General features: G+C 60.0%; 3 protein-coding genes across 6 annotated transcripts; 2 read left to right on the forward strand and 1 right to left on the reverse strand.

The window, feature by feature from the left end:
• The first annotated feature begins 793 nt into the window (after nucleotides 1-793).
• Nucleotides 794-5,547, forward strand: SRPK3 (SRSF protein kinase 3). The gene is made up of 15 exons (XM_019955828.2): nucleotides 794-1,030; nucleotides 1,102-1,232; nucleotides 1,363-1,471; nucleotides 1,603-1,690; nucleotides 1,955-2,042; nucleotides 2,605-2,711; nucleotides 2,798-2,963; nucleotides 3,068-3,093; nucleotides 3,576-3,705; nucleotides 3,777-4,016; nucleotides 4,101-4,201; nucleotides 4,551-4,658; nucleotides 4,734-4,803; nucleotides 4,886-4,978; nucleotides 5,091-5,547. The coding sequence occupies exons 1-15, from the start codon at nucleotides 903-905 to the stop codon at nucleotides 5,273-5,275; spliced, it is 1,770 nt and encodes a 589-aa protein (XP_019811387.2). The 5' UTR covers nucleotides 794-902; the 3' UTR covers nucleotides 5,276-5,547.
• Nucleotides 5,548-5,586: 39 nt separating this feature from the next.
• Nucleotides 5,587-14,148, reverse strand: IDH3G (isocitrate dehydrogenase (NAD(+)) 3 non-catalytic subunit gamma). Of its 3 annotated transcripts, XM_070784453.1 has the most exons (13): nucleotides 13,994-14,148; nucleotides 10,545-10,583; nucleotides 10,213-10,224; nucleotides 9,841-9,938; nucleotides 9,439-9,551; nucleotides 8,441-8,501; nucleotides 8,226-8,358; nucleotides 7,967-8,100; nucleotides 7,680-7,782; nucleotides 7,442-7,588; nucleotides 6,204-6,298; nucleotides 6,060-6,120; nucleotides 5,587-5,792 (listed from the first exon to the last, which is right to left on the reverse strand). In XM_070784453.1, the coding sequence occupies exons 1-13, from the start codon at nucleotides 14,072-14,074 to the stop codon at nucleotides 5,691-5,693; spliced, it is 1,179 nt and encodes a 392-aa protein (XP_070640554.1). In that variant the 5' UTR covers nucleotides 14,075-14,148; the 3' UTR covers nucleotides 5,587-5,690. The 3 variants fall into 3 exon arrangements, with proteins under 3 accessions (XP_070640554.1, XP_070640555.1, XP_070640553.1); XM_070784454.1 differs by lacking the exon at nucleotides 10,213-10,224 and having other exon boundaries at nucleotides 13,994-14,147; XM_070784452.1 differs by lacking the exon at nucleotides 10,213-10,224 and having other exon boundaries at nucleotides 10,545-10,706; nucleotides 13,994-14,128.
• Nucleotides 14,149-14,338: 190 nt separating this feature from the next.
• On the forward strand, nucleotides 14,339-18,164 carry SSR4 (signal sequence receptor subunit 4). Of its 2 annotated transcripts, none has more exons than XM_019955830.2 (6): nucleotides 14,339-14,496; nucleotides 16,283-16,401; nucleotides 17,174-17,248; nucleotides 17,414-17,503; nucleotides 17,763-17,828; nucleotides 18,003-18,164. In XM_019955830.2, exons 1-6 carry the CDS (start codon nucleotides 14,430-14,432, stop codon nucleotides 18,105-18,107), a joined length of 522 nt encoding a protein of 173 aa, XP_019811389.1. In that variant the 5' UTR covers nucleotides 14,339-14,429; the 3' UTR covers nucleotides 18,108-18,164. The 2 variants fall into 2 exon arrangements, with proteins under 2 accessions (XP_019811389.1, XP_070640556.1); XM_070784455.1 differs by having other exon boundaries at nucleotides 14,354-14,496; nucleotides 16,286-16,401.
• Nucleotides 18,165-19,266: the final 1,102 nt, after the last annotated feature.

Genomic DNA, 19,266 nt, shown 5'->3' on the forward strand with positions numbered 1-19,266 from the left:
CACCCCGTTTTGGGGGACCGGATTCTTCAAAACCTGGTCCCTTGGCTACCACCCCAAGGTCACAGGCTTTGGAGGGCTGTGTGACCTGGGCCACTAGAGCCATGGGTTCCTTTGCTTTCCACTTGAAGATTCCCCGAGGGCAGGGCCAGGGTGGACACCTCTCTGTGCATCCCACATGGACATGTGCACTTGTTGGAGCCAGGGAGCAAGGCAGAGATGGACCCAGGGAGCCACAGGCATGCCGTGCAGCCCTGGGGTCCCACATGGGCAGCCCCCAGGCCTGTACCTCTGGTGGGAAGACCTCACGCCCCCGACCCGCGCCTGGCCAGGGCCCCTCAGGATGCCACATGGAGGGACGAGAGGACACTGGGCTGCCGCATCTTGGGGCTCCAGGACCCGAGTGGCCAGGGAGTGAGGTACCCACGAGAGTGGCTGGGGTCGCCTCTGGGCAGGCTTGCACAAGCCAGAAGCCAGAGCATGTTTTCAGTTGTGGCCACTGCCCGAGGGCATATGAGAGGGGGCACCGTGCCCACAGGGCCCGTACCAGGCTCTGGAGCCCCGGGACTCCAGTTTGAGGACCAGCTCACCACCACGTGGCCACTCTGCAGCACCCTCTGCCAGTCCTGGGGTGCAGGAGCTTAGCCCGGGGTCCAGGTCACCACATCCCGGTATGGTGGCCCTAGGGTGCCAGGGAACTCCCCAGGGAGGCAGTGGCACACTGTGTCCCCACGGCGGCGCCCTTGGCCAGCCCTGGGATGGGGGCGGGGGGCTCGTCCTGGGGGATCGGGCCCTCGAGGGCCGCTGTCACCGCGCCGCCCCCTCCCCGCTGCATACCTTGCCCACAGCCGAGCAGCTGGGAGGCTATTTATAAAGGCGGGTGAGATCAGCAGCCGAGGCTATAAATGCACGGGCTGCGACCGGGCCCCAGAGGAGCGGCCGCCCGGGGCGCCGGAGCTGCGGGCAGCGCGGCCAGAATGAGCGCCAGTGCAAGCGGCGGCTGCGGTGGCGACGACAGCGACAGCAGCAGCAGGTAAGGCCAGGCCGGGCTGCCTGGGGCCCCTGGCGGCCCGCGCGCTCACTGCCTGCCCGCCCCACCCGCAGCTCGCAGGCCTCCTGCGGGCCCGAGTCCTCCGGCTCCGAACTGGCCCCCATCGCCCCTGCGCCTCAGATGCTGCAGGGGCTGCTGGGCTCCGACGATGAGGAGCAGGAAGACCCCAAGGACTACTGCAAGGGTGAGGCCCCGGGGAGGAGGAGGGGGCCCGGAGCCCACCCACGTGGGCCAAGGGTCCCGGCAGCACGGTGCCGTGCTGGGGCAGGGGTAAGGCGCCACCCTCAGCGGCCTCTGTGGGCTCCCTTCTCCAGGCGGCTACTACCCTGTGAAAATCGGGGACCTGTTCAATGGGCGGTACCACGTGGTGCGCAAGCTGGGCTGGGGCCACTTCTCCACTGTCTGGCTCTGCTGGGACATCCAGTGAGTGTCGTCCCCCCTGCCCCGGGGCTCCATGCCAGCTGGGATCCTGCCCCTGGGCACGCCTGCGGCTATGGCGAGGGCCCCGTGGGTCTGTCTGGTGCCGGCGGCCGACATGGGTCTCGGTGTTGCAGGCGCAAGCGTTTTGTGGCTCTCAAAGTGGTGAAGAGCGCGGGGCACTACACGGAGACAGCTGTAGATGAGATCAAGCTCCTGAAATGTGTGAGGCGCCTCCCCTACCCGTTCCCAGCTCCCTGGGAGCCGCCTGGGGCCTGCCGGGCTCCACAGGCTGGGGCGGGGCGCCCGCAGGGGTAGGCTCCAGCTGGCTCGGCCGAGGGGGAGGACCCGGAGGGCGGGCCTGAGGCTTTTCTTCCAGTGAGGCCCAAGCACAGCGGGACAGGGGGGCCGGAGGGGCTGCCCACCCCGGGGGAGCAGCTGGCAAGGGGGAGGTTGAAGCCATATGTGGACCTTTGGTTTCTACTGCAGGTCCGAGACAGTGACCCCAGTGACCCCAAAAGAGAAACCATTGTCCAGCTCATCGATGACTTCAGGATCTCAGGGGTTAATGGAGTCCATATCCTTTGCAGGCTGAGCAAACAAGTGTGGCATCTCAGCAGGAGATAGCTGGCTGGTGCCTTCCAGCTCCAGGGGCCTCAGTTTGCTATCTGTGTGATGGGCTGTTTATCCCTTCCAATGACACTAGTCTATGAAATACCCCCACCACTTCAGGGATTTGTGTCTGGGCATGGGGGGTGGAGCAGATAACCAGATTGGCATTGGCAATCCATGGCTAGGTTACCCCCAAGTGGGAGGCACCGTCTCAGTGTGCCTTCCCTTTCGGGGGGGCTGTCAATAGGCTCTTGGGCAGACATGGACACAGGACTGGAGCTGTTCCGAGAAACCTGTCTACTCCTCCAGTGCCCTGTCCCTAGGAAGACCACAGAAAGTACGGTGCCAACTGGCACACCAGAGAGTGACAGGGACACTAGAGCGCCACCGGGACAGTGGTGATACAGGACCTCCCAGACCCAGCTCTATGCTGCCTGAGCCTCGGGGCTCCCCCACCCCAGCTGAAGGTGGGCAGGACCTGGGCCCCAGCTGCATGCCCAGCGGCTGCCCTTCACTCCTGGCCCCAGATGTGTGCATGGTGTTGGAGGTCCTTGGCCATCAGCTGCTCAAGTGGATCATCAAGTCCAACTACCAGGGCCTGCCCGTACCCTGTGTGAAGAGCATCGTGAGGCAGGTGAGCTCTTCCTGAGTTCGGCAGGAAGAGCCCTGTGGCACGCAGCCAGGGCAGGGTGGGTGGACTTCAGGACTGGCTCTCTACAGGTGCTGCACGGCCTGGATTACCTCCACACCAAGTGCAAGATCATCCACACGGACATCAAGCCCGAGAACATTCTGCTGTGTGTGGGGGATGCCTACATCCGGCGCCTGGCCGCTGAGGCCACAGAGTGGCAACAGTCAGGGGCACCACCCCCATCCCGCTCCACAGGTACCCAGATCCTGCGTGGGGCCAGGGCAGGGCCCGTGGGCCTCAGCCCCGGCCTGAGTCTCAGTTCCTTTCTCTTCCTCCCGGCTCTGCCTGCTCCACCGCAGTCAGTACCGCCCCCCAGGAGGTCTTGGTAAGTTGGGCCGCCTCTTTTCCTAGGCCTCATTTTCCCATCTGCTCAGAGCTCACCTCTCAGCCTCTCTGGTTCCCCCTTCTCCCTAACTCTCCCTGCTGCCCAACACTCCTGCAGGGGCATTTCCAAAAGGCTGGGTGGCCTGGATGAGGGTGATACAGAGGGGGCCACAAGCCCCAAACGGCCCTGGGTGGCCACTGGGGCTCACCACCACCTCCCCGAAAGGACAATGTGTTAACAGCTGGCCCCAGGGGAGGCTGGCGCCCAGCCAGAGGCTTCTTGGTTCTTCCTTGGCCTCCAGCTCTGGAGAGTGGAGGGCAGGAGGGGACCCAGGAGGTGGGCGAGGTGGCAGGACCATGTCCTGGTGGCCATGGGGTCCTGGGACCTGCAGAGCTTGTCCCCTGTGGGAGCCCCGTGGAGACACTTGGGCTGCTCCGTGGCTGGCTGCCAGGCACCCCCAGGCTGACCCTGGTTCTCGGCAGACGGGGAAGCTGTCGAAAAACAAGAGGAAGAAAATGCGGCGCAAGCGGAAACAGCAGAAGCGGCTGCTGGAGGAGCGGCTGCGTGACCTGCAGAAGCTGGAGGCCATGGAGGCCGCGGCCCAGGCCGAGGGTGAGGATGGGAGCAGGGAGCGGGCCCCCCGGCGGCGGCTGCCCACTCAGCACCTTGGCCTGTCTCCCCAGACTCCAGCTCCAGACTCGAGGCGGGCAGTGGCTCCACATCCTCTTCCGGTTGCCACCTGGGCGGCGTGGGGCCTGACCCCTCGCCGGCTTCTTCATCCCCGGCCCCCAGGGGCAACCGCAGCCTCAGCCCGGGCTCCCAGACCTCAGGCTTCTCGGGCTCCCTCTTCTCCCCTGCCTCGTGCTCCATCCTCTCAGGCTCGTCCAACCAGCGGGAGGTTGGCGGCCTCCTCTCCCCTAGCAGTAAGTGGGACCAGGCCAGCGGGCAGTGGGCAGGGCTGGGCCAGTGCCCAACCAGCTCAGCCACTCTTTCTCTTGCTTCCCCAGCACCGTTTGGTGCCTCCAACCTCCTGGTGAACCCCCTAGAGCCCCAAAACGCAGACAAGATCAAGATCAAGATCGCAGACCTGGGCAACGCCTGCTGGGTGGTATGAGCAGGCACCCTGCTATGAATGAGGCTGGTCCCCGGGGCTCGACCAGACCCCCATGCCTGCCTCAGGCTGCAGTCCCAGGGCTGAGCCCAAAACAGCACCTCTCCCACCTGGTCGGCAGGACTGGGCCCATGGGCGGGGGTGGACGGCCATGGTGCAGGGACCAGCCTGTCTCAGGTCATCTTGCCAGGCCCTCTTAGGACAAGGGGGGCCCCTGAGGCTCAGAGCGAGCCCCACGATGCTCCTGGGGTGCATGGGCCCACAAGAGGTGGGAGACATGTTGAGGGCAACTAAGGGCAGACCAGCCCTGGCCCCAGCCCCTCCCCTGGGCTCCCCTTGCCTCCAGCACAAGCACTTCACCGAGGACATCCAGACACGGCAGTACCGGGCTGTGGAGGTGCTGATCGGCGCCGAGTATGGGCCCCCAGCTGACATCTGGAGCACAGCGTGCATGGTATGTCTGCCCGTGGCTGTACCCCATCCGGGCAGACTCACTGGGGCCAACAGCCTTACCCTCTGCCCTTTTCAGGCCTTTGAGCTGGCCACTGGCGACTACCTATTTGAACCGCACTCGGGAGAAGACTACAGTCGTGATGAGGGTAGGAAGTGGCGAACCCCAGGGTCCGGCCTCAGGACCTCCCAGCCGCCTGGCCAACCTCCCAGCTCCCTTTCTGTCCACAGACCACATCGCCCACATTGTGGAGCTGTTAGGAGACATCCCCCCAGCCTTTGCCCTCTCAGGCCGCTACTCCCGGGAGTTCTTCAACCGGAGAGGTGGGGCCACCTGGATGGAGGGGTGATGTGGGAACTTGGGGGCCAGCGAGGGGTCTCAGATGACAGGCCTCCCAGGAGGAGGCTGACCTGTGGCGTGCTGGCCTGCCTCCAGGGGAGCTTCGGCATATCCACAACCTCAAGCACTGGGGCCTATACGAGGTGCTCATGGAGAAGTACGAGTGGCCCCTGGAGCAGGCCACACAGTTCAGCGCCTTCCTGCTTCCCATGATGGAATACATCCCCGAGAAGCGGGCCAGTGCAGCCGACTGCCTGCAGCACCCTTGGCTCAATCCCTAGGCCCTGTGGGCACTTTGGGCAGCTTGGGGCGGGCCCGGCTCCCTCCCTACACCCCCGGCCCCTAGTGCCTTCAGGGAAAGCAGGACAGTTCCTGCCCACCCTGCTGAGTGGGAGCTTTCTCATACCCACCTGGGCGGGGCAGGCCAGGGAAGACAGATCTGCCGAGGCCAGGACCTGGCCTTTCAGAATGTGTTCTGCCCCCCAACCCTCACAGAGGGGCCCTCTGAATGGGAAGTGTGCTGTTTCTTTTCTTAATAAAGTGTGACCTGAAACACCTGCGTCAATAGTGACAAAAGCACGCCACCAAGGGCTGGGGCGGAAGTGGGTTTATTCTGGGTCCGCCCACTGAGCCACCCAGGGTGCTGGTGGCGCCAAGCAGATCTGAAGAGTGGGCCTAAACAGTCCTGGGGACAGCCTAGGCCTCCACGGCCCGACCGTTAATGACACGGATATGGCGGATGATGTCCTGGATGGCTTCCGACGTGGTGCCCTGGCCCCCGATGTCTGGGGTGTGCATCTGCAGGAGACGGGCAAACTTGGGCACACACCAGGATCCGGCCAATCCCTGAGCCCTGGCCTGCAGGCAGCCCAGGGCTGCCCACTACACTCTGTGGCCTGCAGGAGCTGGAAGGGCCACCAGGGGGGCCGCAGTACCAGCTAAGGCCAAGAAGGCCCAGCCAACCTGGTGTCACCCTCCTCATGGTGGCGCTAGGTCACCATTTCCAGCCCCTTGGGCGTCCTATCAGCTCAACCTGGGAGAGGGGTGGGGGTTGGGGGGCCTCACGTTTTCATTGTCCATGGATGCCAGGACGGCCTTGCGGATGGAGGTGGCATAGGAGTGCAGCCTGAGGAAGAAGAACAGAATTCAGTCCTCTGGGCCTCGTTCGCAGTCTGGGGGCTGATGGCCGGGCATTGAGAAGCCACTTACTTGAGGTGGTCGAGCATCATGCAACTTGCCAGCAGTGTAGCTGTGGGGTTGGCAATGTTCTTATTGGCAATACTCTTCCCTGTGTTCCTTGTAGCCTGGAAGAGGCGACATGAAAAAGGAGGGGGCTGGTGAATGTAAGAATGTTGAGGGTATCCTGCATTGGTGTGAACTGTCCAGAACAGGCAAATCCAGAGACTGAGCAGATGAGATTGGTGCGAGGGGCTGGGGGGAAGGGAAAGAGAATGCTGGCCACAATTACCAGATTTTTTTTTTTTTTTTGGTAAGAAGTGGATTCATTCAGATTCAGAGAGAAGCATGCTCTACAGAGTGGGCCATCGCAGAGGGCAAGGGCCTACAAAATTTCTCTCTATGGTGATGAAAATGTTCTAGAATTAGTGGGGATGTTTGCAAAATTTTGAATATTCTAGAAACCACTAAATAATTTACTTTCAATGACTGAACTAGAAAGTGTATGAGCTATAGTTTTTTGCCGACCTTTGTTGACAAAAGTCCATCTAGTCAAAGCTATGGTTTTTCCAGTAGTAACGTATGTGGACTTCCCTTGTGGCTCAGATGGTAGAGAGTCTGTCTGCAATGCTGGAGACCAGGGTTCAATCCCTGGGTTGGAAAGATGAAGATCCCCTGGAGAAGGAAACGGCAACCCACTCCAGTGTACTTGCCCAGAGGATCCCGTGGACAGAAGAGCTACACTCCATGGGGTCGCAAGGAGTTGGACACTGACTGAGCAACTCCACTTTCACTTTCAAGTATGGGTGTGAGAGTTGGACCATAAAGCAAGCTGAGTGCCAAAGAATTGATGCTTTTGAACTGTGGTGTTGGAGAAGACTCTTAAGAGTCCCCTGGACTGCAAGGAGGTCAAACCAGTCAATCCTAAAGGAAATCAGTCCTGAATATTCAGTGGAAGGACTGATGTTGAAGCTGAAGCTCCAATACTTTGGCCACATGATGGGAAAAACTGAGTCCTTGGGAAAGACCTTGATGCTGGGGAAGATTTAAGGTGGGAGGAGAAGGGGACGACAGAGGATGAGATGGTTGGATGGCATCACCGACTCAATGGACATGAGTTTGAGCAAGCTCTAGGAATTGGTGATGGACAGGGAGGACTAGCATGATTGCAGTCCATGGGGTGGCAAAGGGTCAGACACGACTGAGCAACTGAACTGACTGAGCCCTAGTTCACAAAGGCCCATGACCTTGGCATCGCTGGTGGCACTCACCGTCTCAAACACGGCATACACATGGCCATAGTTGGCCCCAGCCACAAGGCCGGGGCCCCCAACTAGCCCAGCACAGACGTTGTTGACGATGTTGCCATAGAGATTGGGCATCACCATGACATCAAACTGCTGGGGCCGGGACACCAGCTGTGGGGTGGGGAGCAGCAGTCAGGAGTTGGAGCACCAGCAGGCCCATGCACCCAGGGCAGGGGCCCATGCAGCATGGCAGCCCAACTACCTGCATGGTGGTGTTGTCCACAATCATATTCTCAAAGGTGATCTGGGGGTAGCGGGCTGCCACTTCCCTGCAGCACTGGAGGAAAAGCCCATCGCCCAGTTTCCTAGGGTGATGCAGGACACCAGCTTGGCCACGGCCACCACCCACCAGAGGGACGGTATTCACCAACACCACAGAACCACCAGTCCCATTTGCAGAGTGGGAAGAACCCCGTTCCACCTCCCCCCGATGTGTGCACTGAGAGCAGGCCTGGGCCCTGGCGCAGAGGGGCAGCGTTGGGGACGTACATGATGTTGGCCTTGTGCACGGCTGTCACTTTCTTGCGCCCGCTCTCCTGGGCCAGTTGGAAGGCGTACTCAGCAATACGCAGGGACTTGGCCTTGGTGATGATCTTCAGGCTCTCCACCACGCCCGCCACACTCTGGGAAGGCGAGGAGGGACAGGAGACTCATATCCTGTCGGAGCCTGCCCTCTGGCATGAGGTTCTGTCCAGGCATGGCCTTCCTGACTACCGGCCTAGCCAGGTGCCCCCTGCGCCCCACTCACCTCGTGTTCCAGGCTGCTGTACTCGCCCTCTGTGTTCTCCCGGACAATGAGGATATCAATGTCCCGATGCCGGGTCACCACACCTGGCAGGCTCTTACAGTGGATGACGTTGGCATAGAGGTCCAGGCTGGTGCTGCAGGTGTACCAAATCAGATCAGCCGGCCGCGGCCACCACCATCCCCACCCAGCACCCACGCTGCGCCCTTGGCTCTCACCGAAGGATGTTGTTTCGCGATTTGTGGGATGGGGGCAGGTTGTGGTTTGTTTCAATGTTGCCTGCAGGACAGAAACAAGACCAGCAGGCTGGAGAAGGGCCCAGGCTCCAGTGTACTCCCGCATTTGAGCTGGTGGGAGCAGGGCTTCACAGAACACCCTAGCGCACTTGCAGTCGAAGTGCCATGAGGGCGGATGGATGTGTGCGTCTGAGTGTTGAGTTCACTGATGGCTTCCTGGCACATAACAGACGCTCGATAAATACTAAATGAAGGAAGGGATGAAAACAGCTGGCAGCTAGCCAGAAGGTCTTGCGAGACCCTGGGTGAGGCTTGGCAAGGCCAGGGTCCAGCTGCAAGGGCAGCTTGGCCAGGGTTCGTGCCAGGCCTTGTGTCAAGGTGCCACAAGAGCTCCAGCTCAGGGGCAGGCAAGAGTTGCCTGTAAAAGACCACGCCTTCACCTTGGCTGGAACCAGGGCACCCAGAGGGCCAGCTGCCCCTGAGAGAAGGCAGTCAGAGAATGCCAAGTTGAGGGGGCCCTTCTCAGGTCCCCACGGGGCTACCTCGGGCACCCTATCATTGGCATGTCAGCCCCTCCAGGCGACAGCCAGGGCCTGCATCTCTACCTTTGTCTCGGCTCACTCACTGCTCCTACAGAGCAGGTGATGGGCTCAAGTGTGCAGAATGAGTGATGGAAAGTTTAAGGAGCTGGACCCAACTGAGGAACACTCAGCGAGGGTCAAGCTCCCAGCTGTAACTTCCACAGCTGTGCCAACTAGAGCCAAGGCCACCAGTGGGGGCTTAAACCTGCATCGGTGTGACACCCAGCGTGTGAAGGAAGACTCTGAGAGCCACAGCTGACTCCAGCAAAGAGGGCGGCCCCAGGCGGGAGGGAGCCCACGCCTAGACAGGCTCCCACAGCAGCTAGTGACACCGAGACCACCGAGGTGCAGCACCCATGGGCGCCCAAGGACAAGGGTCAGCTCACAAGGGAGTCTCACCCTTCAGGGCTACGCGGTTCCGACGGATGGCCATGATGGCATTGCGGATGTCCTCCTCGTCCGCGGTGGAGCTCACGTGCACCTCTTCAAAGTCCACAGGCACACATGCATGCCTGGGGCAGAGTGGGATCAGGACGGTGATCCCAGGCCCCGAGCACAGGGCACAGAGGTCTCTCCTCTGCTGTTGCCCACTCTGCCTGGGCTCTGGCCAAGGGGAGACTGAGCCTAGCTGTGCCAGCTGATGGGGGTGCCCTGACACTCCAAGAAGGCATGAGTCGCTCGGGTTCTGCCCTCCCCCTCACCCGGCTCAGCCTGTCAGGAGGGCAGGCACCAGGACAAGGGGCTGCCCACCACTGGCTCGCTACCCTCATGGTGCCCCGTTCTCAGGGTCCCCCTCTATACCTGAACACTGACTTGACGTGCAGCATGAGCTCTGGCCCAATGCCATCTCCCGGGATCATGGTCACCGTGTGCCGCCCACCATACTTCGCCGACGGGGGCTGGAAGGGAGGGGGGAGGGGGCAGGCCTTCAGTTCCCTTCCTCCCTCGAGTCCTGACTCAGTGGGCCAGCCAATTGGGAGGTGCCAACTCAGGGTACCCCAACCATATGCCCTGCCCCACCCACAGTGCAGCGCTGCTCGTGGGGGGTTGCAGTCCCCCCAAGTCAGGAGGGCAACCACAGAAGCAGGTCCCACCTCCGCCTGGAACTGGGTCAACCCCAAAGCCACTAAAAGCCCCCAACCTGACAAACAGGCAGGCGGGAAGGATACTCACAATTGTTTGTTGCTAGAGGCGGGGACAGGAAGGAAGAAGACACAGATCAGCCGAGGTTAGAAGAACAAGGCAGGGCCCAGGGAACCAGGCTTTGCCCCCAGGGTTCAGGGGAGGAGGAGAGGAGAGGAGGGAAGGAGGAGAGGTGGAGATTGCGCCTCAGGGGACACATGGAGGGAACAGAGCCAAGAGGCGTGGCACACACATGTGCCCACACACACACCCCTCTACACCCCAGGTGCCCACAAACCCATCCACATGCACCTGCACACACACTCTTCTGCACACACGTACAGACGGACACGTGCCTGTATGCACTAGGGCAGGTTACTTACTGAGAAGCTCCTCCGGGGGGCCTCGTGGGAACCTAGAACCTGGCAGAGAGAACCCAGATGCCAGTGGTTGTTGTCAAGTTGGCCAGGGTCAGCCGAGCTCCTGGCAGGGGAGGTGGGCACCCCCACCATGCCCAGATAGGCCCTGTGGCTCTGGAGCTTCCGCTGTCCAAAGACATTTACAGAAATGTTGACGCTTCCCTCCCCGCCTTTTGCTGTTTCTGAGTTTTCTCAGCCAATTTTTCCTGCTCAGTGCGGTCTGTTGAGTGAGCAGAAATTGGCACACTCAACACAGTACAAAAGGGAAACCATAATAGCAAACCACAAGGCTACCACGACCGTGATGCATGTCATTTTTTTCCATCACGTCTCCTTACTACAAAAGCAGCATACAATCAGAACATGGCGACGATCCGGATCATGGAAACCAGAGGGGAAAAGATAGCACCCAGCCCTCTGCCCAGCCAAAGATTAGCCCTACTGGCCACATGGGGAATAGCCCTCTAGGATCAGAAGAAGAGCAGATGCTCATCCTTAATTAAGGCCTTTATAAAGGTTTGCAAAGATGCTTCGTGGCCTGCGTGGATGACAGATGTCCCCAACCCCCCCACTTGCAACGGCCACACGTGGTCATGTCGGTGCCATGCCTGAGAGCTTCAGAGCAACAGCCACTTGAGTCAAATGGGACAGGTGCTCAGAGGGACCCATCTGGAGTCCCCACACTCACCTGGAGGAAGAAGCCCAGGTCCCAGCTCCTGCCACAGGGGGCTACAGGCTCACACTTTCCTCTCTGGGGAGCCCCACCTGTGTGCCGCTCAATGCAAAGAGGCGGGGACTGAGCCACAGTCCCTCCTTCTCACTCAGGGATGCCCTGCCACTTGCCTGCTGGGGGAGCAGCAGAGGATGCCAGCCAATGATAGTCACTGTGGCCATTTCCCAAAGAGCCTTGCCTTCCTGCTAGGAGTCTAGAAAGCTCAGGCAGAGGCTGACCACCCCATGTGGGTCTCTCCGGCTGGTTTTCACAAGGTACCCACTTGCACAAAGCTCTGCAGGTATAGGAGTTAGGAAGGGGGTGATGAACAGGACAAGATGCTCCTTGGGTTTCTACTGATCCGCGGAGCCCCCGGATCAGGAGCCAGATGCATGCTTGGGGTTTTTCTGTTTGCCTTCTAGCAACTGTCAGTATCTAGATTCATCTCTCTATAGGCTCTCGACACAAACTTGCACATGGTGGCTTAGACTGCCCTTCCTCCAGGAAGCCTTCCCGATGCCCTAAGGCTGCTGAGCTGCTGGTCCCCTTGGGCTGCAAAGCCCTACTCGTTCCCTTCCTCCCAATCCCCATCTCCCTAGGTTATGGCTGCCTCACTCCTTCTCCAACCCTTAAGCCCCAGAGTGGACGCGGTGTCTGTCTGATCTCCTACTATCACCCCAGGACCCAGAAGAATGCCTGGTCCAGAGCTGGGACACGAAACACATTTCTTGACTGAACTGAACACATCAAAAGATGAAGAAAGATATGGCAGGTTCTGAGACTAGGGAGACCTCAGTCCAAAGCCTCCATCCACTACTCCTGGTGGCAAACAGCTTAACCTTGCTAAGCTTCTTTCCCTTACCTGAAATCCATGGAACAGAGGTGCCTACTTTATCTGACCACTGGAAGCATTAAGTGAAAAGAGGTATGCAAGCTGTTCAGTCCCGAGCTGAGGGATGAGGGCTCCCCTTCACCTCAGCAGCCCCTCAGGCCAGTGTGCAAGGCTGGTGACCAATGAGGAGATGCTGGGCTGGCCCCTATGGCTGCCAGCTAATTCCTCCTGGGTTCCAGCTCTCTGAGGCCCACAGGCACGGGGCAGGTGACCTGGCCACGATGGTGAGCCACCACTCACACCGTGCCTGGCTCTATTTCAGTGCAAGAACCCCCCACCAGACCGTGGGTCCCATGACTACCACCAGGGCTGAACCTCTCCCTCATCTGGTCCCAATGCTACATGTTCCATCCAGCTTTGGCCAAAGACCCAGAGAGCTCTCGGGATAGCAACTTCCCTGACCTTGCTCTGGACAGACTCAGGCCCCTTCCTTCAGAGAGTTACAAAGATTCTGTGAACCTATCCATCAAAGGACCCCAGGACAAGGCAAGATGTGATACATGCATTGGTCTCCAGCTTGTTCATCAAGCAGGAAGGTGGACTGTTACCCTCGTCCTTTCAGAGTACCACAGAAAGCACTCCAGAATGGTATGTGATTCAACCAAAGGGCTCCTGTGCTGCACACCTTAGTGAAGTTTCTCTCTTCAGTATGTTTCTGTTGGATCAAGTACCAATGGTGTCTGCATGTTTTCCCACAAGGTCCCACTAACTGGGACCAAAGATCTGGGCTTCATCTCTAAAGGTTCCCATACCCAAGACAACCAGTCTGGGGCAAGGCATTCCCCAGCTAGCAGCCTTTCAGTCTCCTCATTCCCGGCCCAATATGAACACAAGCACACACACAGGTGAAGTCAGCAAGGAGACAAATGTCCCCATCAGGATCCTGCAAGAGCCTAGCGGCCAGGAACCTTTAGAAAGCCTCTCGCCAGCAAGTGGGAGAAGTCAGCACTTAACACAGAATTTAATAAGGCAGAAGCTGCGACAGGCCAGCCTTCCCAAAGGCTCAGAGCGGGGAAGCATGCCAGGAGATGTGACCGCAAGGAGTGTCAGCAAAGTCACTGAGTTCTGGAAGGTCAGAGGTGGGTGGATTCTTTGACAGCGAGGGGAAACTGGAGCCCAGAGAGAGAGGTCAGACCTCTCATCCCTTCGGGCCAGTCCCGACTTGATGACGCTTAGGACTTCCCACCCACCTAGGGACTACACTATCCTCATGGAAGTGTGTCACGAGAGGAATCAGACCCGAACAAGCAAGATCCTAAACAGAGAACGATGGAAGCAAAGTCCTCGCGGCCTCCCGACCCGCCGCCAGCTTCAGGAATCCTAGCTCCTTCCCATTCCCAGCGCCTGCAGGGTGGGAAAGCCCCTGGGGCACCGAAAAATCAGACTGGCCACCTCCACTGGGAGAGGTGGCAAAGCGGTTCATAAGAGGGAAATCCGAGGAGGACGGGCGGCCGGGAACGGATTCCCAGGAGCACAGGAGCAAGGCGGGCCGGACACGCGACCGCCTCACAAGGGTTCCCACAAGGACACTGGGAAGTGACACTGCCCCCCGCTCGCCGGGAACTCCCCCGCCACCACATGCAGACTCCTGGAGCGCCAGACCAGGGTCAACTTAAGCTAACCCCTTCACTGACAGCGGAGGTGGCCAATCAACCCCGGGCCGCGACACGCTCCCCTCCCCGTGAGGCCCGCAGCCAATCGGGCTCCAGAACGGTCCGAGCGCGGCGGCGGCCCGCCTAACCCCGCCGAGTTGCTAACAGCTCTTAGTGAGTGCGGCGGATGTCCCCGTGGGCCGCTCCTCCCTCTCACCTCCCAAGGACGCCAGAGGAGGGCCGGCCTGAGCGCTGCCTTCACAGCGCCGCCCGCGGCCGTCGCCACCTTCAGCGCCATGACAGAACGTGAAGACAGCCGCAGGTTCCGACACGCAGCTGCCGCTCTCGCGAGACTCGGCGGAGCGCGACGTCTCGGGAGGGGGCGTGGTCCCGGCAGTACGCACGCACACGGCCGCGCCGGTTTCCCACGCCTTTTTCCGGCGCCGGAGGCGCCGCCGCCGCCATCTTTGGGGGGCGGTCGGCTGGGCGCCTGGTCCGGGGAGGAGACACGTCAGTACCGCCGGCGACGTCAGAGGCCCGCCCAGCCCGCCGGCGCCCGATTGGCTGCGGCGGCCGCTGACGCGTCGCGCTTCCTCGTCTACTCCTCGTGTTCAGGCTAACCACTCTCTTTTTCCCTTGGCAGAGAACAGGCGATGGCGGCGCTGGCATCTCTCGGCGCCCTGGCGCTACTGCTGCTGTCCGGTCTCTCCTGCTGCTCAGGTAGCGGCCTGGCCGGAGTTCTTTTCTGGCGAGCCTCTCACCCACGACTGGTGGTGCGTCGGGGGAGGACGGGTGCGGGCAGAGCGGGGGTCTGGGCCTTCTCCCTCTGAGAGGCAGGTGGTCTCTGGTCGCGGCGGCCGAGGCCACCATGCTCTCGTGCACCACACACGTTCACCCAGCAGCTGAGCTGCTGGAAGAAACAGCCTGATCTGTGCCCCGTCTGCTCCAGTGAGGAAGACTCCCAGAGCCTTTCTGTGCGCCTGGCCCCAGCTCCAGCAGGGAAAGTGACACTCGTCCCTGCCGCCACTCCTAGAGCCCCCGATCTGGGCGGGGAGGGGAGTGGACAGGAGCAAAGCTCTGCAGTGTAGGGCGATCGGAGCGAAAAACTGAGCCGGTGGAGAGGAACCATCTGACCCGATGTGGGGTCAGGCCTCCCTAGGAATGGGGCTCCGAGTGAAGCGAGGAAGCAGAGACGGTCCAGGCAGAAGGGCCCAGAGTGCAGACGAGTTAGAAGGGACCTGAAGAGGGAAAGATGAGTGTCTGGATCAGACGCTTGGTTTGTGTCCCCTAAGGCCTTGTTGGATCCGTATAGGGTTTTTCAGCAGAGTCAGATGGCTTCACATTCTTGAGAGGTTGTTAACAGTGGCCCGGCTGAGTTCTGACTGACACTGGAGTCCAGAAGTGGGTTTAGCAGGAGGTCCTTCCAGGAGCCCACAATGGGCCTGGGGGCCTGGACTGGGTTAGGACCACTTTGAGCACTTTATCTGCCCTACTTCAGGCCAGCACCCCTGATGGCCTGGAGTGTTTCACCAGCCTCAGTGGCCACCCAACCCACACCCTGGTCACTGGCTCCTCAGGAACTCCCCATGCTGTAGGCAGTGATGCCTGGAAAGGACAAACCTGACCGTGAAACTGTGCTTTCCCGCGTCTGGAGGAAGGTCAAACTTGGCAAAGTGTGGAAGCATCTGGGGAACGTGGCTCCTGAGAACCACTTCCCACCGACATTCCCAGGCATCTTCCTCCCACTGGTTCAGTCCCAAGCCTCAGCCTAAGTCATGGCCCTGCCCTGACACCGCGTTAGAGCAGCTGGTGCCTGGTGAAACCTTTCCTTCCCTGTGGCCTCTAGCAGTGTGGAGATGGTGAGGGTGTGTTCTTTCTCTCAGGGCAGCAGGAGGACAAGTTGTGCGTCTGGACCCAGATCGCCCATTTCCTTTCCTCCGGAACTGCTGGGGCCAGTCTTGGCTTTCTGTCAACTGTCTGGGGCAGAGACCCTTCATGTGGGAAGCCCGCATAAGCTTTTGTGCTTTTATGTCTGCAGAGCACGTCTTCAGTCAACTAGCTAGGGCCTTGCAGCTCTGAATTGAGGTCAGCCTAGCCCTGGGCTTTTGGGGTATTCCAGGGCAGGCTGTATCCCTAAACCATTGCGTGGCTTTTCTGTCTGTAGGTCCAGGTACAGAGTTGAGTTGTGCAGTGAATTCACACAGTGCACTTCCCACCCCCCAACATGCTCACCTGTTCTTTTGCCCTGACATCGAGGTTCCACACACACAGTCTTCCCATCCCCCTTTCTCTGCCTTCCTTAAAGGCTACCCCACCCCTCTTGTCCCCTGCACTTCTGATTGGTCATTTGGATCCGTCTCCCAGACTCCACCTGGCAGGGTCCAAAGGGCCCATTGTGTCTTTAGTGGATGAGCTCTGGGAAGTGGGGTAGGGTGGTCCCTTCTGCCCTGCAACTCAGTGAGCGAAAGCCAGGCCTTATCCCTCCCTCTCTGCCTCCTCCCTGCAGCAGAGGCCTGTGTGGAGCCCCAGATCACCCCTTCCTACTATACCACCTCGGATGCTGTCATTTCTACTGAGACTGTCTTCATCGTGGAGATCTCCTTGACTTGCAAGAACAGGGTCCAGGTGAGGCAGCAGGGCTTCAGCCAAGAGGGCAAAGGCTCAGAGGTGGGCAGGGAGCCTGAGCCTTTGGGTCCTCAGTAGCACCAGGTGAGCCCAGACCCAGGGCTCCACGAGGACAGAGCGAGCATCAGGGTTTCGCTGCCCAGCTGAAGGCGAGAACAGGGCACAGGTGACTAAAGAACATCCAGCTCACCGGCCAGGTCTACTTTTCCCCCACGCAGCAGTGTAGGCAGACACTTTGCTGGGTCTGGAAAGCATGCTCATGGGAAGAGAGAGAGCCAGGCTCAGCCCCAGGGCTCCTGTATCCCCTTTCTGGTTGCTCTTGGCTGAAACGTGTGTCTACATGGGCATTTGGTGACTTAAAAACTGAGCAGCCCTGGCCTGGGTCCCTGCAACCTGAAGGCCCAAAGAAAGATGGAAGTTGGGCTTTCTTAGGTACCACCTTCTTTAGGCAGCTCCTTGGGTGCCCCTGATCCCAGTACTCACTTCCAGACTCAAGAGAAGAAAAGAGAACACTTCAGTCATCTCACCCCTGTTCACCTAACAGGCTTGCTGGGGATTAGGGAGGCCAGGCCAGCGGGGAGGTGTGGTCCCCAAGGAGCAAGACCAACATGGAGAGACTGGCCCCCATGGTTCTCACTTGGTGCCCCTACCAGACCCAGCACAGTCCCTGACTCTGCCTGGCAACCTGCTTACCCTAGGCGTGGGCATAGCGGAACCTCACAGACAGCACAAGAAGGGAGAAGGTGACTCTCTTTTTATCCCCTCCCCCCAGAACATGGCTCTCTATGCTGACGTCAGTGGAAAACAATTTCCTGTCACCCGGGGCCAGGACGTGGGACGTTACCAGGTAAGGGAGGCTGTGGCCGTCACTTTAGGGGGAGGCCACCTGCTCGCAGGTGCAGCCTGAAGCCCTGGGCGGCTTGGCCAGCTGAGCTGAGGTCCTTGGACTCTGTGCGCTGGTAGCAGCAGCACGCCCATCATATCCACCCCTTGCCAAACGCACCCCACCCAGGTGTCCTGGAGCCTAGATCACAAGAGCGCCCATGCGGGCACCTATGAGGTCCGGTTCTTTGATGAGGAGTCCTATAGCCTCTTGAGGAAGGTGAGTGTCCCCAAAGCCCCCCAGGCCTGTTGGAGGGAGGGTGCAGCCCACAGCCACAGCTTTCTCTCCCCTGCAATCCCCATCCCCCTTCCCAACTCAGAGCAGGATGGATGGGTAGCCACCTTCCTGCCTGACCGCCCACCCCAGCTAGCCCCATGCCTTTCCTTTGCCCACCTCTCTTCTCCCACAACTCTGGGCAGGGTTCTGCCTCAACCTGCCCACCCGGCAGAGCCCCCTGACCCCAGCACCTCCCTCACAGGCTCAGAGAAACAATGAGGACGTTTCTGTCATCCCACCTCTATTCACAGTCAGCGTAGACCATCGGGTAAGCTGGAGGAGGGGACTGGCTCAGCCCAGGGGAAGGGGTGGGGCACATGGCCAGCCTCACCTTTGAGGGGGCACTGGGGGCTTCGCCAAGGTGGGTGGCGTGTCTTTGTGCCCCCTGGAGTGGCTGGCCCCCTCCCCCGTCTAAGGAGACCATGGTTCTCCTTTCTTGCAGGGTACCTGGAACGGGCCCTGGGTCTCCACTGAAGTCCTGGCCGCAGCCATCGGACTAGTGATCTACTACCTTGCCTTCAGCGCCAAGAGCCACATCCAGGCCTGAGGGTGGTGCCCGCCCCCACCCTTGCTTCTTTGAATAAAGAGCTATTGGCTATCCTGAGCACTGGAGCTGGGTCACGCACATGGGCAGAGCTGGGTGCCCAGCATCCATCCACCCGAGCAGACGGCACAGGTCTGGAGGTCCTCTCCTCCTCATGTGTGTCTGCTTCATTCCTTGGCTGTCACTACCACTCCGTTCTTAGCCCTCAGATGGTTTTTGGGACTGAATGCTCAGTGCCCAGCATCTCTCAGGGTTGCCTTCATGGTTTCCCTCCCACCCGTCTTCTGGAAGAGTGTGGCCTTGTCTGCCTGCCCTCACCCAGCCTGCCTGGGCCCACCTAGGGAAGGGCCTTCTGACCACCTGCCACTGTGAGGGCAGGGTCCCAGGGACAGTGGTGTGGGAAGCTTGCCTGGAACTCAGGGGTTAGTAGCATATGCAGGCGCAGCCCTTCTGGCCTTTGGAAGGGTTCCTGGGCTTTGGAACTCGGGGCACAAGCCACACCCCAGTACTTTGTGTTTTTCCTGGGGGGTGTTGCAGGCACCCCTATGGAGCTGATGCTGTTGAATCGAGTTCCAGTAGCTCTCTGGGGGATAGTCCTTGCAGGCTCTCTGCTCCAGCCAGTTACCCCCAGGATGCTCCTGTCTCATGACATCAGGTGGGGCCCAGAGAAAGGCAGAGACAGACCCCCGCCCCCGCCCAAGCTTCTGAGGAGCCCACTGTCAGCCCTTTCCAGCCTGGCCTTGCACCTTGCTTCCTAGCAACCCCTCCCCGCCCCACCAGCACCTGGCAGGCATTCCTGTGCAGGCTCCATGCTCCGAGTCAACCCACAGCCGTCCCTCCAGTCCAGTTTCCCTCCTGCCACGGGTGGGTGAGGGGGGAATGCCTAGGGTCCTTCCCCACTGCACACGTTTGCTCACCTGTGACCTGGCTGCTTCCTGGGCATCAGTGAGAGATTGTTTTGGGATCAGCCAGCAAAGCACCTGGCGCCCATCACCTGTTACCAGAGAGAATGAATAACAAGCCTCCAGGGAGGCTGCACCAAAAGGGAAAGTGAAAGTGAAGTCGCTCAGCCATGTCCGACTCTTTGCCACCCCGTGGACTGTAGCCTACCAGGCTTCTCCATCCATGGAGTTTTCCAGGCAAGAATACTGGAGTGGGTTGC

Source organism: Bos indicus, chromosome X, assembly GCF_029378745.1.
Source record: "Bos indicus isolate NIAB-ARS_2022 breed Sahiwal x Tharparkar chromosome X, NIAB-ARS_B.indTharparkar_mat_pri_1.0, whole genome shotgun sequence".
In the NCBI taxonomy this organism is placed as follows: domain Eukaryota; kingdom Metazoa; phylum Chordata; class Mammalia; order Artiodactyla; family Bovidae; genus Bos; species Bos indicus.